The sequence below is a fragment of the Nesoenas mayeri genome (genome assembly GCF_963082525.1).
Source record: "Nesoenas mayeri genome assembly, chromosome: 13".
NCBI lineage: Eukaryota > Metazoa > Chordata > Aves > Columbiformes > Columbidae > Nesoenas > Nesoenas mayeri.
Genome location: NC_137550.1, coordinates 12,936,445 through 12,954,244, shown reverse-complemented (window position 1 = coordinate 12,954,244; position 17,800 = coordinate 12,936,445). Strand labels below are relative to the sequence as shown.

The 17,800-nt window shown below is 46.4% G+C and overlaps 1 protein-coding gene across 3 annotated transcripts in view; it reads left to right on the top strand.

Moving 5' to 3' along the window:
- Positions 1–13,256, top strand: part of ARHGEF9 (Cdc42 guanine nucleotide exchange factor 9) — a gene marked incomplete at its 5' end in the record, with an annotated part of 121,216 nt that extends 107,960 nt beyond the window's left edge. For all 3 annotated transcript variants that reach the window (XM_080352907.1, XM_080352906.1, XM_080352905.1), the window contains 3 exons: positions 1,734–1,977; positions 2,673–2,741; positions 12,994–13,256. In XM_080352907.1, the coding sequence (XP_080209033.1) occupies positions 1,734–1,977; positions 2,673–2,741; positions 12,994–13,175 (495 nt within the window). In that variant the 3' untranslated portion in view covers positions 13,176–13,256. The remainder of the gene's footprint in view (positions 1–1,733; positions 1,978–2,672; positions 2,742–12,993) is intronic.
- Positions 13,257–17,800: the final 4,544 nt, after the last annotated feature.

The window sequence follows — 17,800 nt, the reverse complement described above, 5'->3', positions numbered from 1 at the left end:
GGGGCCATTTTATTTCCAAAAGCACTTGTATGATCCCATTAACTCCTCGTTGCTCCTTCAGTAACTCCGTTATCCTCCCATCCGCTCCTCAGCAAGCCCTGCAGGACGTGGGAGCCTCTCAAACGGGAGGGAACGTGTGGAGCAGTTCAGTCGGACACCCCCAAACCCCACGTACCATCCTCTGGAAGGGGACTGACAGCACAAAGCTCCTAAAGCATTCACTTAGCATTAGCTGCTAAAGAGAGGGGAAAATGTCTTTAGTACATGTAAGAAAAAAGCTGATGCACAGAGCCTTGTATCATCAGAGCCAGGTGAAAAGGAGAATTGTGATTATTTCTTCTTGTAACTGCTTTTATGAACAAACCTCTACATGATCATGAATATTGCGTAGAACAGTACGTGTGATGGCACCCGGCCCGCCGAGGACGGTCTGTTCAGAGCTGTGTTCCCAAGTTTTCAGCAGCGGGGAGTCGGTTCTCCGGGGGGAGGTTTAAGGAGCACGTCTTTCTCCCTATGAGATTTGTTATCACGTTATTTGAGAACGTGGTGAAGATAAACGCTGTTTCTAAGAACTAGACCGAGACTCGAATTTAAACACAGCGCACAGCATTGATTTAATTGAGTACGCTCGGTGTGACGCTTACAGCCTTTTCTCAGCACTTCCCTGGGCACACAGGGAGAGGAAAGAAGCGATTTGCCAAGCGAAGGCAAAACAGAAGAGGTTTTCTATTGCACATTCAGCCTGAAATATCCTTTGCCTATGTTTTGGACTGCATCAGTACTCAAAGCCTACAAACTAGAGTAAGGTATTTGTACAATACATGTGTTAATGGAATCTTCCCCCCCTTAGAGCATTCCAGAGGAAGGAGCCAGGTTTTAAAGGCTACGAGCTCCCTGTGTCATGGTCTTTATTACTCTCCGGCAGATCCATGGGCAAGTTTGCTAGAAAAATTACGATGTACAATTTATTTTCAAAGATTAATGATTCATTTAAAATAATATCTACTACTTATCTTTAAAAAAAACTTATTAAAAAATCTTTTTTGAGTAAATATGCTGTACATTCATTTTATTTCTTCTCTTAAATGAATTCTTTGACATAGGATTTATCTTTCGGGCACTCTCAAAAATAAAAAAGTATTTAAGTTACATGAATTTAATACACCTAAATATTGGCTTTTGAGAGTGGATAGAGGAAGGAAATCTTGATTTTGCATTGCTAAGTTTGGCTTGAATCACCTTACGTGGTCATCACTATATCATTAAAATTCCATTTTCTAAGATCTTTTATTGTTATCTGTTCCTATAAAGACTTAGAGACGTGAGGCCAGTGTTCCTCTTACACCGGTATAAATCAGGGATAGCTCTGGTAAAGGCAGTACAAAATTTGCTGGGCAAAGCTAAAATAAGTGTGAAGAGGGTAAGAAGGAAACCAGGAAAGTATCTGTGTTTTACTACAGTTTATCAGCATTATTTCACATCTCTGACTGAGCAGCTGACACAGCACATCTCCGAACTGGAAAACAAGGGGAATAACGAACGTAGAAGGGAGATGAGGATGAACAGGTTTGGTTGTAAAGGTTATAAACATCAGCGAGGGAAAAAGAACAACTTCACGCTGGATCAAGAGGTTAAAACCAGGGCGCCACGGGACAGAGGTGGGAGTTGTCTGAACTGAGTTTGGGCTCTGCAAGTATCTTATGATCAACCCACCTCTCTTTTTCTCTCTGTAGGATCTGATACGAAGAGATATTTTGTATTACAAAGGTCGCATAGACATGGATAAATATGAAGTGGTGGATATAGAAGATGGGAGAGATGATGACTTCAATGTCAGCATGAAGAATGCCTTCAAACTTCATAACAAGGAGACTGAGGAAATGCACTTATTTTTTGCCAAGAAACTGGAGGAGAAGTTACGATGGCTTAGAGCTTTCAGAGAAGAAAGGAAGATGGTAAAAGAAGATGAAAAGATAGGTGAGGAATGTGAAATTAATCTGAAAGGAGATTGTGGGTGATGCTTAATTTAGCCCCAACTGTTGGAGAAGCCTACATATTTTTTTTTGTAGCAGAATTACAGTTCAGCCTTGTTCAGATGTCCTTGGTTGCTCTCATAGTCATAAATAGGTCTCTTTCCTAGCCAGTTACTGGTATTTTTGGTCCTCAGTGAACAAATTCTGCCCATAGCTTCAAGCCTGGACCTCCATGGGTGTCGTGGAGAAGGAAGTCTTTGGCCAGCTGACTTAGAGTCTCCTGGCTGCATCATGTCTCATGCAGGGTAGGAAGGCGGCCAAGTTAATGACGTACCAGCCGTCCCCTCCCCTCAGCATCAGCCCATAAACTGAGCGTAACCAGCGCCAGTTCAGGCTCAGCTTGTGTTGCTCAGCTGTAAAGCACTGGGCGTATTTATGATACTATATAAATAATAATGGGTCTGATGTTACTTTTCATACATCCCCTGCACAAGTGAGATTATAAAGAGGCCAACCCTTTCAAGGAAGATTTGCTTTTCGGTGCAATAGCTGCCCCCGCACACAGCTCCCTGGCTGCTGCTTTGCCACACGGGGCATCCCGCGTTTGGCAGACAGTGCAGGATGCTCCCCCCGCCCCGAAAGAAGCAGAGGTTTTGTGAGCAATCTTCTTAATTGTGTTTGCCGTGTTCCCTCTTTCAGGCTTTGAAATTTCTGAAAATCAAAAGCGGCAAGCGGCAATGACAGTAAAGAAAGTCAGTAAGCAAAAAGGTAACCGGCAACATGCGCTGTGCCTGGTGATGTGAGGGTGGAGCGGGCTGGGCTGAATCCTGCTGGGTTAGGATCCAGCGTCCCCCTTGAATTTCCCCCTCCCCTTTCTCTTTTTATATAAAATACCATCTGTGCTTTGTATCCTTTCTTAATGTATCTGTGGGCCAAATTAATCTCTGGTCTGATGTGGTTGAAACCAGTGGAATTTCACCAGAGATGAATTTGCTCTCGTGTCTCCAGTCTGATGTCCAGAAGCTGTCCCTGGGGGCAGAAATCTCTCCGTTGTTTACCTCAGGCTGAAATGGCAGCGAGTGCGGAGATGTGTAGGGGTTCTGCTAATTCCCATTAGCAAAGAAAGATGGCTAAAATCCTGGAGATGGTGAGGGATCTACCTCTTTCCAGCTTTTGGAAAGGGGACACTCACGTTTCCTAGGGCTACCTATAACTTTTTAAGGACAGCACAGTAGCATCAGCTCTAGGAAATAAAGTACCTTAGTGAAGACATTAAATCTTCCTAATGGCAGATTCATTTCCCCACCCAGGCAGGCGACAGCCAACTAATAAATGCCATGCTAGATATTAAACAGAGTCTCAAGCCGGCGTTAATTATCTCTGGCAATAACTCTTGCAGCTACAGGTTTTGAAATAGTAAATATGGAGGGGAAGTCAGGGAGGTCATTTTTCAAGTTTTCCAAAGCTTCACAAAGTCATAGACATACCGATTAGTTACCAAAGTACCGTGGCACAACCAGGCCTATAAATGGGTTTTGAGAGAACTCATCACTTCTTGGCTCTAGTCAGTTCCAGGCAGCTTCGCCCCCGCTCTGTACAGCCACTGGGTGTTTAGCAGGAGTTGAAGGAGCTCTTTGCTTTGTGCCTCACCTGTTTGTTGTCTACTGGCTTTGCTCGTCCAGTAGTGGTTCGCTAGGCCAGCCGTAAACCCCTTGGTTTGCTGTGTGTCTCCATTGTCATTAGTCTTCTCCTCTCTACTAACTTCCTCCGTTGTCTTCTGAGATGTTCTCTAAAAGCTCCCCTGGCCAGGTGTTCTAAGCTCAGCCCAGGGCCACGTATCGTACAGGGTGCACACGTAGTTCTGGCAGCAGCGGGCGCTGGCGCGAGCTCGATGTGCAGATTCGCCCCTCGCCGCTTGCACGCTTGTCCCGCAGCACGGAAGCGACCACGGGGGTTATGGCAACCGGAAAATCAGAGGATCTGACTTGCATGATGGCAGTGGCAAAAATATTTTAAATCATTAGTCAAGAATGTTATTAATTAATTAAGGTATTAATTAATAATTGTGCTGTTCAGTCATTAAGTGACACAGTTCAAAGGTGTCTGAGCATGCCCACCAGTATGCCCACTTAAATCACTGCACTTGCATCCTGACAAATATAATACGCCTAACCATACTTATTTCTTACACGGCAGTTGCTCTTTTGTTTTCTGTCTTTCTCTCTCTCTCTGAGATGAAAAAGGAGAGGCTATTATCTTAGTCTACTCTGGCTATAAAGTTAATTAGCTCCTAAGCGCTAGTCAGCATTTCTTTTATGAAGAACAAGCTTATGCTAGAACGCTGGCAGTTCTTTTTATGAGATGAACTCCTCAAGTCAGACACACATTCAGTCAGACCCCAAGCGTCAAGTTAAGCAAGGCCTGGTTGTTTTACTTAAGGCACAAAATCTGAAAAGCAACAGATAAGGTCATTAACTTAGCGACTCTGTTTCTTGTGTCCTACACTGTGGTTTCAGATGAATTAAATTAAGTACCGGCACTGAAGGTTTTGCTGAAGACTCTTGGTTTTCTTACTCTGTGCCGTGTTTGTTTGCTTTGTGCCCACCACCCAAAGGAGGTGGGGCAGGGAGCTGGGGGCACTGCTCACAAGAGCCAGGGAGGAGGAAACTCCTCAGAGTTGGCTTTTAGTGGCTGATCTTTTGAACCTTGCCATATGCATTTTACATACATTGCGAACAATTTTTTTGCTAAAGACACTTGGGGCACTTGGGACTCTGTTGCTGGGGGGCAGTGCACCCCGCAGCAGCGCTGCCAGGGGCTTTAGGTTGGATTTGGAGCATCACCTGGGAAGCAGCGAAGCCCTGCAGGAGTAGGAACACTTCCACTGCATTCAACACAACTATTTATTCATTGAAATGGAGGGACTACGCAGGCCAGGGCTTGACGGCTCAGCGGCTCCGCCTGCCACACGGAGAGCCCTGCTCCCGTGTCAGTGGATGCCTATTACCGACTTGTTTCTAGATTAGCTCACTTGTTCCCTCCACCTTTTAAATGGGAAAGCATGGTAATTTCCCTGTCACAGAATACTTAAGGAAGAGAGAAAAGCCGCGAAGGAGGTGAAATGGAAAATGCAATCAACTTTGTTAGAGGTGAAGCAGAAAAACATTTTTCAAATGGTATAAACTGCCGCTTATTTCATGCACTGTTGTACCACACCTCCCAGAAGTATTGCTGTGGAGCTGCTGGCGTGCATCTCAAAAGGGAGCATTTCAACTGCAGCAGGCGAGGGAGAGGTGCTGAGACATCAGCCGAGAGCAGGAGGAAAAACCTGAAATATCCACTTTTTAAACTAATAGAAACTTCACCCAGGTGATGAAGAGAGACCACAACTCGCAGTGTTTTGAGGAGCTGTTGATCAGCCCCCTCCTCAAACTCACACCCGCACCGACACGCGTGCACGCACACAGTGCCACGCTGCCTTCCAGAGCCGTTCAATGATACACAGGGCCAGGTTCCAGCAATAGATGAGGATTTGCACTACTTATTGGATTGGGCAAAACATAATGATATTATATCAGGTGCCTTAAGACAGCACTAAACCAATTTTTGACCTTCTTTAAGTCCATTAGACATAAAGTAAATGGGTAGTGTTGGCTCTGCACCTTAACAACAGATAGAGAAAAGGGCTGTTTTGTCATTGTTGTTTTTCTTTTTGCATTGATTGTTCAAGATTTTGCCTCTCAGTTACTGCCCTTTAGCTTATTTCAATGTCAGCGTGGTAACTGGGAATAGAATTCAGTGTGGTGTCTCCTAGGAATAGTAAAGTAACAGAGAAATTTATTTGTCTTGACTTACAAAAACAACAAAAAACCCCCACAGCCCTTTTTTAAGCCAATGAAGCGTGCAGCTGTTCTGCAGAGAAGTGCAGGTACCACCGAGCGCCTTTGCTGCCCGCAACGTGCATCGAGTTGTGCCTCCAGACCTGCGCTCCTTAGTGACTAAAGCGGTGGAAACGAGTTCCCTAGAAAAGGGATCCTTGTGGATCTCCAGTCAGCCCTTAGTGCAGACACAGGATATCCAGGATACTTTTTCCATTTCTGAGCTTCTGTTCTGCTTTTAATCTTCCCTCCAATGATTAGTGTTTGCAGCTTTCAGAAACGTTCAGTTGCTTTTCTGATCCCCAGCTTTGTCCACATCTGTCCCCAAGCAGGACAGCGTGTACACGTACGGGGTTTTTGCTCATGTTCCCAGAAGCTGTCAGGGGTGTTGGGGAGTAGAAGTTCCAGTGGTAGGGAAGGAGACCCCATTCCTAAAGCAATGCTTCCTGCTAATGTTTCCATTTTGGAAAATGGAATGTCTGTTCCAGTTTAAAGAAGTGACCTTAGTGCTGGGCTTGCCACCCTTGGGTTGCTCTTCAGACCCGTGCTACGAGACAGCTCCTTCGTGCCCTTCTCTCTGTCCCGCGTATTCTCCACAGCTTCACCCAAGCAGATGCCCTCAGCCCATACAAGTCTCTAGCCTGCTGGTCTGGGACGTGCGGAAGGAGGGAAACAAATAGTCAGTCACCATCACCCCAACGCTGAGCTTAGAAGGATGCTGTCATTAAATCTCCCCATAAATACTCAGCTATGCAAACCCAGCAGGGTTAAATCACCAGCCAGCATGAACTGCATTGGCCTGCAGTAAAACACCCTCTGAATCACAGAATTTTCCTGCTAATTTCTCCCTTTCTGATCACTTGAGCTCACAGCAAACTCTGTCGTAAAACCCCCGACCCAGACACCCCGCAGCTTTCCTCTGACTTCTCACACTTGGGCACTTGAAGCTCTCGCCCAGGTCTGGCAGCAGGAGGAATGAGTGCAGGGCAGCACGCTCATGCTGCTTCACCTGCTGGCCAGGACACGTCTTACCAGGAAACACTCCGTAGGTACCTCCCCTGGTTCTGCTGAGTGTTTAAGCCTATTTTATTGCATCTTCTTTACTAACAAGACTGACGTGGCCCTGACATGTTTCCGCATCCTATTCACGCATGTAGCCTGGGGGATTAAAAGAGACTGAATGACACAGAGACCAACCACATAGAACAAAGAGGGGCTTTTGCATTTTCAGATTATCGGGGTCACTTCCCTTTTTTCACAGTTTCCCACAGTGTAGGTGAAAGAATGGAGCTAATAATGTTCTGAGTGGTATTTCTCCACAGATTCAGAGAAATCACAAAGCTTATTGCATTGATTGTGAAATACAGAGCCTAGCCCAAAGTTTGGCACTGCATGCGTTGCACGGTGCCCATGTGCAGCTCGCCCACGCGCTTCGTGCCTTGGTTCCACAAGCACTGCTCTCGTTGCTGGTGGAACAGATAGATGGCTTCTCACTCTGAGCATCAGTAACCCAGCTGGAGTCCGTAGTTCCATCTGTGGTCCGGGCAGATACATATGAGGAGGGAAATCATGAATAAATTCTTGGCTGGGAGATCTCTAAGGATGGTCCCAGTGATTTGGCAACGGGCTCGTGTTCCTGAGCAAATTCTCCAGGGGAGTTTTCTGTTGGGATGTGAAATGGGGCTGTTTGGTTTTCCGTTGGCCCTCATTTGATTTGAAGAGCCAAGATGTTGCCATCAGCATCACGTTGAGATTCCAAGTGTATCAGCCTGGATACTCCTGCACTTTCAGTCTGGTGAGGTATTTTAGGTAAGGGGCAGTGTTGGTACCCAGAAGAGGCTGCATTTCAGGGCAGCGAGGGATGAACTGATATCTTCCTATCAATGAAACCAACCGAGTGATCTTTGCTCTCAGTGTACAGAATGCTAGAGGAGAGGAAAGCTATATAAATACAAGGTGGGATAAATTAGTTTTCATCTGGCTTTGATTGATAAAGCCCTAGTATCATTTATTCCATCTCGCTTAGCTTTTGCTTATCACATGAGGAATCATTATCTTAATGTCTAGCTTAATGGCATCAGGTTGTGGTAACAGATTTGATAAATAGGCTCAGGAAGGTCAAGTTACCTCAGCATTTGTAGATACTGTGGTTGGCTGTGGAACAGGCAGGACAAAAGATTCCTGCCTTCCTCTGTTGCATTTCCCAAGCTGCAGTGAGCCCTGTTCTCTCCCTCTTCCTCCACAACAGTCAGGCCAGTGGTTAGACAAGGGAGCCAGTTCGCCAGTACCATCCCTGGTAACATCTACCTCTGCCGGGCCATGGAGTGACATCCCCGGCTGTGTACAGAGCTGTGGCCAGTGCACCACTTAAACTCCTCTTGAGTTGGGCAGCTGTGACAAGACTTGGGTCAGGTAGTTGAGCGTGAAAGTGTAAAGGCATTCAGTCAGCTCAGGTCTGCCTGGGGAGGCTGAGCCTTCCCCTTCCATCCACACCTCTTGCTGTGCGACCAGAACTACGGCCATGCGCGGCACAGTGTGCCAGCTCTAAACACAACAGCAACCAAGGGAATAGTGGTGAAGTGCTTTGAGATCCTCTGTTGAAATGTGCTGAAGAAAGGCAAAGGGCCTTTCAGCCATTATTGCTTCTTATTTCTTCAACTATTGCAGGAGTAATTAACTATGCAACAATTAGTGTTCTTGAGGTATGTTCCTGGCTACCCCACGTTGTGTATGGGTTACAATACGCAGGAGGAAATGGAATCTATGGGATTTTTGAGCATGGCTCCTGCAGGATGCACATTGGGTCAGAGGCAGATGAAAGGTTGCTGAGCGCCAGGACAGAAAGCAGGTGTTGGTATTTTCCTGTCTCCCACTCAACTCTGGCAAATGGACAGCATGATCTAGACAGCTAGGCAGAAGAAAAACCTATAAAATAGCTCCTGATCGAAGTGTAAGCTAAAAATCTTAAAAGGGTGAGGATGGGATAAACAGCTTGTAAGGCAAGTTTCAGTGGTTATGTATAGGCAAATGTGAGTGTATTCTGTGTTTGTTTTGTATGACTCCCGGAAAGCTGTGGTGTTAATGTAGCCGTCCTGCTGTATCACAACGGGCTGTGTCTGCACGTGTCCATGTGGATTGCCTGTGAGTCAATAGCATGCTCCTAAATCTTCAAGTGCTGCTAAGGCCGTGTTGTAACCTCAAACAGAAGAGAGGAAAAAAACCCAACTTAGAAGGGAAAAAAGAGACAACTTTAAATATTTTAATTGTTTTCTTCTGAGCTGCAAAATCTGAACGATTCCAAGTGACATTGCCTAGTGCTAAAAAAAGATATGATTTCAACTGACAGCGCAGCATCTCTCTTTACCGGTTTTGTCTAGCCAAATCATAAACCCTGGAGTTTTCTTCTCATTCTGAACAGATTTCCACAACCCCCACCCTGCCAAGCGATCTCGCTATGCAGCTGCAGCCTCTGCGCTGCCACAGTGCAGAATTATGCATGAACCAGCAGAAGGAGCTCCAGGTCTGGTCAGTGGTGCAGAGCTGCTGCCTCACGCCTTGGAAAGGCAGCACAGCAGCTGTGTCGAGAAATCATTACTTATCTATCGATTCTTTCCCTTTGCGCTTGGAATTCTGTTTGCCAAGCAGCCCAAAATTGCATTGGAAAAGAGCTTTGCTCATTTCTGTCTGTTGAATTGCAGTGGAGTTATGGCTTTGAATATGAGATATGAGAATATGAGACCACAGCCCAGAGTTCTGGGGAGGAAGCAAACCACTTCAGAGCAGGACACAAAATACCAACCTGCCATACTTGTTCCCCTGCCTCAGGATTTGGAGGTGTACAGATTAGGTGAATCCTTCCCCTCCCAGTTCCTGTGTTCTTGTCAAGAACGTGGGCACAACAGGAAAAAAAAAGGCCATTCTTGGGGTACTTCAAGCTATTGCAAAGTGCCATATCACAGTTTCACAAGAGAATGTTTTTCTTGTGGAATGATGAGTCTGATTGCCAGAGCACAGATGTTCCTATTTGCATGCCCACAGACGCACAGTGTTCTGCATGCCATTGAGAGCGCAGGCTTGATCATTCAGGCCACGGAGGCCACTTGATAAATACGATAAATATGCAAACTGTCAGCTGCTTATTCAGGTAGAACCAGCCAGGAGCTTTTGACGTTCATCCAGCTTAGATGTTAATGCCAATAGCCTGGATCTTCGAGCAGGGTCACAACCAACAGCTTTGAGAATATGGGTCTGAGCTGCTTTACTGAGGGAGGTGGCAGTGTGTGCGTGGATATGTTTCCAGCAAGGACAGACGTTTGTCAGTTTAGACCAAAAAGACTATTTTGGGAAGGAAAAGAATGGGGTTTGCTAGTGATCTGGCCAGGGGAGTCTGCTGTTTTCTCTTTTGGAGAAGACAGACTATGAATTACATTCTTTGCAGTGTCAGTGGACTTCAGCCAGACCGTCCTTTCTCTACTTCTCCAGCCTTCCAAGTGCATAACATTTTGCTGATCCAGGAGGATTTCTTAGCATTTCTGTATCATTATTAGAATACATTAGTTCGCCCTCCACAAATTGCTTTGGAGACAATAAAGAGCTCAGCCCAGCTCCACATGGCAGACTGGATGCATCACAAGGCTGACTGACGTTGGACCCTGTCATTACAGCAACGTGGGTTTGAGCTCTTCAAAGCAAGAAACAATTGCTGTGTGTCCCTTAGTCGCAGCTTTACATTCACAGCTCTTTTGTGCTGTACATTAATTAGTAATCTCGGTGGCACAAGGCCACAAGTAATTCTTGGTCTGTTGAAGATCCAGACCACTTACCAGACAGAGGAAGAGATGTTTTCCAACTCTAGCCATGTAAAGGACCTGCACCAGATCCTAACCTTACCACAGGTTGTAAAATTGCTCACTAGTCTCTCTGGGAGAAGTGGCCAAGGCACTAAAGCCTGGTGGCCTCCAGGAGGTAGGGCAGAGATGAGCTCAAGCCCATCCTCTGGCCTAATGAGACACCATTGGTTTAAGTCTCATAGGGTGGTCAATGCAAATTGATGGTTGGGGCCTGAACAAGGGTGGCACAGAAGTCTTCTCAGGTTTGAACCAGGACAGCAAGGGCTTTTGGGCTGTGCTCTGCGGGCTGTCAGTGGGAGAGAGGAGCTTGGGAAAGGCAGAGTAGAAAACTTGGTGATGAGTAACTATCCCAGCATGCACATCAAACCACACAACGTCTGCAGGTTGTTCTTTTCAAATAAGTTTGGCATGTGAACTGTGATGAATTTGTTAAAGGTTAATAAGTATGAATCATGGAGTGGTTTTTGTCCACTGTGAGGAAAGGGCTCGGTTCCTCCCTGCAGTGGACAGAATGCTGCATGGTTTGATGGTATTCGCTGCAAAGAAGGAGAAATCAGTTAGATGTAGTCAAGATGATATCTCCATTTGGTCTGAACCTTTTGAGGATTTTAACAACCCTCGATTGGTAAATTCTCTAGCAAGGGGCAGTAATTCTCTTTCCTAAAGCCATACTAAAGCCTTAGGTTTGTATCTAAAAGAAGTCCCGAATTACAAAGCAGCAACACGTAGAAGTTGTCTGATGAGCTCCGTGCGTGCCCTTGTGAGGCTTTTCCCGTGTGTGTAAGTACCCGACTGTGTGCAGCCGTCCTGTGCCCGGCCGGCCGGCGCTGGCCCCGCAAAGCATGTGTCTGTGTGTGGGTAGGAACCGCTAACTGAATGCAAAGAGTCGCATTTCTTTTACACACGTTGCTGTGGTACCTGGGTGCTAATCACCGTATTTTGCCTTCTCTAGCACCTTCCCAGCCGAGGATCTCAAAGTGTTTTACAAACATTAATTAATTTAGCTTCACAACCCTCGTGTGAGGTAGGTGGGTGCTGCCATCCCGCTTTTCCAGATGAGGACACTGATCTGCTTGGGTAGAGTCGCCTCGCTCCTGCGGTTAAAACCAGGGGAGGCAAAGGCCTCGCCATGGCCCTCCCCGCAGAAGGAAGAGCAGTTCTGCGTGCCCAGCGGGGATCCAGAGATGGCCAGAGCTTACGGCAACCTGCTTCGGAGCCCTGCTCCTCCCTCCTTCCTGCCCTGCGCTGGAGTTGTGGTTTCCAGCCCGTCACGCTGCTCCGAGGCTGCAGGAGGGTTATCCCTCAGCAGTGGTGTTGCAGGGAAGGGCAAACAGCAGTAGCTACGTGACTGTTCCCTGTAGTGTCACTTGGGTGGTGACATCTCCCTTCTGTTCTGCCTCCATTCACCCAGAGCCGCCCTTTCCACACCATCCTTTGCAACAGGTTGTGCAGGTCCCGGCTCGCTGAAGCTCCCCCTTTCCGCGGGAAGGCTGCACGGGCAGTGCCCCCCTGTTCCTGCACAGGAACTCACACATGTGGGAATTAACGCATCTAGAACCTGAAAGTGTAGCCTTGCCAGTCCATCCATTGCTACCAGTTTGGATTGAGCAGAATCAGCCTTTTCCGCATTGTGGGCAGCCGTTTTGGGCTGAAACCAGACTGGTAACTTAAAAATGAACCCTATGGAAAAGTCCTACGAACATCTGTAAAGAAGATAATGAGTTGCCCCTCGCATAGAGCAGTGCAGAGCGACGCGGGGCCCTGCAGCATAGCGCTTCCCCGAGGCAGCTCTGCTCCGTTCTGGCACAGGAACTGGTGCCCAGAGCTCCTCGGGGTCACCCTGCTCAGGGCCGGTCACGGGGCATGTTGGGACAAAACCACTTTCCAAGCGCAGCTGGGAGGGAGGGTACAAACCAGCTCGGAAACAGCAAGTGGTGAATCTGCGAGCGGGTTGCACGACGCAGCTGCCTCTGCACCCGAGCAGACACTGCCGCGTTCGTGCCGCGTTCGGTCACGCAGGACTTTTCCATGAGGGTGGGCAAAACTCTGCCAATGCCAAAGTAATGGATCTTTTCCAAATCTTCAGCTCGTGGTGCAGTGTAGGCGGCCTCCGAGCTGCGAGGCGAGGCAGCTGCTGCGTTGATCCGTAGATTTGCCGTCTGTAGCACGTCTCCCTGTCCTTTGGGACCCTGGTTATTAAGCGATAAGAAGCGATAGCATGACGAAGAAAGACTATTGACCCAATTGCACTTTGACTGATCTGTTTCTTTTTCCCCCCAATCATCGATGCAGGTGTGAGCTACTCCAAGTCGGTTCCTCCAGCCTACCCACCACCCCAGGATCCATTAAATCAGGGACAATACATGGTGACAGATGGCATATCCCAGTCCCAGGTCTTCGAGTTCACCGAACCCAGACGCAGCCAGGCACCATTCTGGCAAAACTTCAGCAGGTTAACACCATTCAAAAAATAATACCTAGAGAGATGGCGAATTTTAACTTAAAAGAACTAAAATTTAAAAAATAAAAAGAAATAAAATTATATTTATAGATGGACCTTTTTTCGGAGAAGCACTGTTGCAACTAAATATATATACATATATATATACACATTTTAAAAATAATAATATATATACATATATGTATATATATAGAAGGACCAAAAACTTTTTTTTGTTGTTTTTGGGAAGCAATCTGCTACTAGATACTAGGAAGCACCAATGATTTCTAACCATGTGGCCTATTTTATTTTATTCCATTGGTCGGACATCTTTTTTGTCACTTTTCTTTCTTTTCCTTCCTTCATTTCCATCCGAGTCGTCACTGGCATCCCAGAACGCTTTCTCGCTTGTGTGAATTCCTCATCCAAGTTCCTCATGGACTACATTGGTGTATATTTTGTTTGATTTTATTTATGGGGGGGTGTTTGTTTTTTGGAGCGCCGGGAGGCCCGTGCTCCCTGTCCCTCCCTCTCCGTCCCTTCCCTGGCTGTCCCCAGAGCCACCATTTCCGTGAAGAGCATCGGCCGTGTCCCCGTCCTGCATTCTCTGGTCTGACTCGTGCCTGTCTCGATGTGCTCCCCCGTGCACCATGCTCTGCTGCGCAGTATTTCTCTGGCTTTAACTGTTTTGTTGTGAGCAGGTGAAAACAAGCAGAAGGGGTATCAGCTATTTAGGAAGAAAGAGACGGGTTTTCCTCAGTTGATTTTTTGCGTTGTTTTTAAGCGCTGTCTTTTTCTCAATGCAGTGTGATTTGGTCACACTCGGAGTAAGACTGAGAAAAGAGTATCAGGGGCTTTCGTTTCTTTTGCGTTTAGTTTTCTTTTGGTGGGGTTATATCTTTGATTTCTTTCCTTTTCTAAGCTGAGACACGACTCTGAAAAGCCCACTCCTATCTTTGTTTTTCTCACGCAAAGATAGAAGCTTAAAAACCGATGGCTTCACGCCCTCCATCCCAGCTAGAGGAAAATTGGCTATTAGGCTCCAACAAATGGCCAGTTTTCTGTCTTCAGGAACTAAGGTCCCATCCTTTGGCCACACTCACGCCTGCACAGCTAATGAACCACTAATTGCTATTTAGAGGAGCAGCAAGGCCAAAAGTGAGGCCCAGCAGCAGATAATCCCCGGCCTCACGTGGGCACTGACCCCCAGCAGAACACGAGCTGCCCGTAGGACCCGTTAGCGAAAGGATCATTACCTAAATAATTGGGAGCATTTACCTGCTGTTTAATGCACCCCAGCGGCAGGGGAGTTGAGAACTGCCTTTCAGGACAGATGTGGATGTGCCCCAGAGGTTTAGCCCTATGACCGTGATTATGTGAGCTAATCTCAACCAGGGACCAGTTTAATCTAAAGAGCATCCGTGGTTCAGCGTGTCCGTGGGCGCTGCAGTTGATCAGCCAAAGTCTCCAGGTCTCTGTCTCTCTCTTTTTCTCCCTCTGAAGATTCATAGCTTTGTTTTCAAAGGCACTTCCTACAATTTCAGCCTTAAGTACATTCCTTTGCAAGCACAAAAGCTTATGTTTAAGCTTGTAAAACAAATCACTGTGCACTAGGATGATTTTTTTTTCCTAGGGCAAATTAGCCTGTTTAACCAGATTTAGAAGACGAACTTAAAAACTTTGCAGAGCTATTCTGCAAGCTCCTTTGAAAATGGGGGATGAAGTGATTGATCACGGTAGTTATCATTTTCTTTTGAGTCCGATGCACCACATAAGCACCCCAGGCCAATTAGAGGCAATCCTTGTTTCCCTCCCAAAGAAATACAAGAGAATGGGAAGAGCAGAGTCTTTCCATGGAGCCTATTTTATTTCAGAGCAGTGAGGCAGTGACTATATTTTTATTTAAGTACAAAAGTAATCTCAGCACTTTCTAGTATTCTAGAAACTATCAATAACCAGCAAATCCAGATGAGAGTTTTGGAGAGGAAGGGTGGCCCCTCTGGCAGGCAGCAGCGAAACACCACGAATCCCAAACAGGAGGCAACCCACTTTTCTATTGGAACTTATTTTTATGCTCTTTTGTATCTTTGCATTTTTATGGTCAGATTTTAATATTGAATATGTAGCAAATATTATCTTGTTTCTTTAAAGAAGTGAATGAGGTGGGTTCTCAGAAGGTAACTGGAATGTTTTTCTGAATGGCTGGAGAGATGCAGAGAGAGAGAGAGAGAGAGAGAGATTACAAAGTGTTGTCAACATGATGAAAATCTTGCTTTTTTCTTTGCCTTTTTAATTGCTTAGGGAAAAGAAATATTAACAAGCCATTAGTTAAGCCTGTTCATTTACTGTTTTGTGCCTCAGAGAGTGAGAATGAGACATCCATAATTTTTATGAGAAGATGCTTCCTAAATATTCAGCACTAGGAAAAAAAGAAACACCACCGCCACACCATTATTTGCATCATAAATCAAGACTCTAAGATCTGACAAGGCCACTTGTTGGACTCGCAGCTTCTTTCTTAACCGGGAAGCCAAACCAAACTAGCGTTGCGAGCGCTCGCCGAAGCCGGCGGCCGGCAAAGCAGATGCAGGCGTTTGTTCCAGAGGGAAGAGGGGCTTGGCCCTCGGGCATGGCATCCAGGAAAGCTCTTCCCCTCCATAAATTGCCGAGGTGCTGCAAGAGATGGAGCATTGGCACAGAGAAGAACCAGCAGCGGGTGCCGGTTTCCCGGCAGGGAGCGGGGTTGGGCTCCCTCAGGGGCCGAAGGCGCTGGGAGCAGCGCAGATGCAGATTTGGGGTGATTTTGACAGAGCATCTGATACAGACTTTCCATGTCACTGCCAGACAGGAGGAACCCACTTACCATTCCATATGCAGAAACAAGAGAGTTGTAACAACCTTAACTGTTTACGGTATTTCTCTGGCTGAACCTATATATATATATATATATACATAAAATAAAACCACCCTCTTCCCTAGGTAAATGACATGCATTACCCTTTGACCTAGCCACTAGAACAGAGGATCTAAAGTCAAGACTTTTGCCTCCCCACCTTCTCCAAAAAGCTCAAACAAGAACCAACCTAGGTGCATCTAACAGTTGTAAATAGAAAATACTACATAGAGAAATATATTTGAAATCTGTTTCAGTTTCCGGATGGTCGCCGGCCATCCATCGCAATGTTATTGATAGTACACTGTGGTGCTTTGGTTTTCTGGTTTTGTTCTCTTTATGCTCTGTCATCTTTTCATTGCAGCTACATTTCAGGGAACATGTATATTTAGTAGCTATTGTAAGTTCTGCATGGCATCACCAAGCTTATTTTTTCCTTAAGAAGAAACGAGGCTGTAGGAGTTTCAAGGCACTATGACGACAGGGACTTGTAGCAGAGAATTTAAAAAAATAAAAAGAAGTTTTTAAAATTCTAGTTTGAAGCCAAATACCGATATTTTAGTGCTTTTAGGGTTTTAACAGTAAGAGAAAAAAAAAATAAAAAGACAAAAAAATAAAAAGACAAAAGATTTTGGTAACCCAGCTGATCCGCACTTGCCAGTTTTATTATTTTGTTTATATCGAACTGTTTGACCCTGTCAAACAAGTGTCAAAGTTGTGTGTATAAAACAAACAGAAAAAGTGTTTAAAAAGTGTTGTAAAGACACTGAGCCTTATGAAAATATTTATGGAATTAAATAAAAAGAAGTGAAAAGGCATCTGAAGGCATTTTAAATCATTTTCCTCGCTCTCTTCCCAAAGGCTGAGCACAAATCCCTGGGGTGGGGCTCCCGCCTGCCAGCAGAACAGACGCTAAGACATGCGTGTGTAACCAAAACATAGGTTCGTTCTGGAAATATCCCGCCTCCCCCTTGCTCTGTGGCCTCCATCTGAACCGAGCGATGGATGGAGGCTCAGCGCTGACCAAATAACCGCCGTGCTAGTGCTGGCAGGGGCTGCTCTAAGCGGAGCTCGGATCAGGTCTCCTGCGAAACATGCTTTCTGTTCTGAGCTTTGCTCAGCTCCGACCCAGACTTGAAGACAGCCGAGGTCTCCAAACAGCCATCTGATCGCACATAAATTGCGAGCAGCGTTGCAGAGCGCCTGGAGCAGAGCAGGGACGGGGTTTTGGGGGAGCCCAGCTCCGCTGTGGGGCTGAGCACAAAGAGCCCAGCGGGTTTCCGCCCTGGGTGTCCCTTGCAGCAAGTGCCCGCAAGGAGAAGGAACCCGGGTGCTTTAGCCCCAAAGGGCAAAGCGCTCGCTCCAGACACCCAGTGGCACTTCACAGGTAAGACAGTTGAGCGATGTATTTCTAGACAGCCCAAAAAATACAGTTACGACCGAGAGAACAGGGGTTATCACATCCAGAGCCAGTCGTGGTTGGGGACGATGCCTGTTGTCACATGGAGAAACACACAGGCACGCGTACCAAGCTGCTATAAATAACCGCAGCCAAAAAGCTTAGTTTTCAGTAACAACACTGACTTTCTGCTCTTTGCTGTCTGCCTGGCTGGGTGACTGATGGCTGGTTTGCTGGCACACAGACTGACCGTGTCTTCAGCCTGCACATTAGGGAACCAGGCAGAAAAGGGAATGTTATAAACGCACAAGCCAAGCAGCTCTGCTCTGGCAGAAAGGGAGCCAGGATAGAGGCAAAGCTTGAGCGC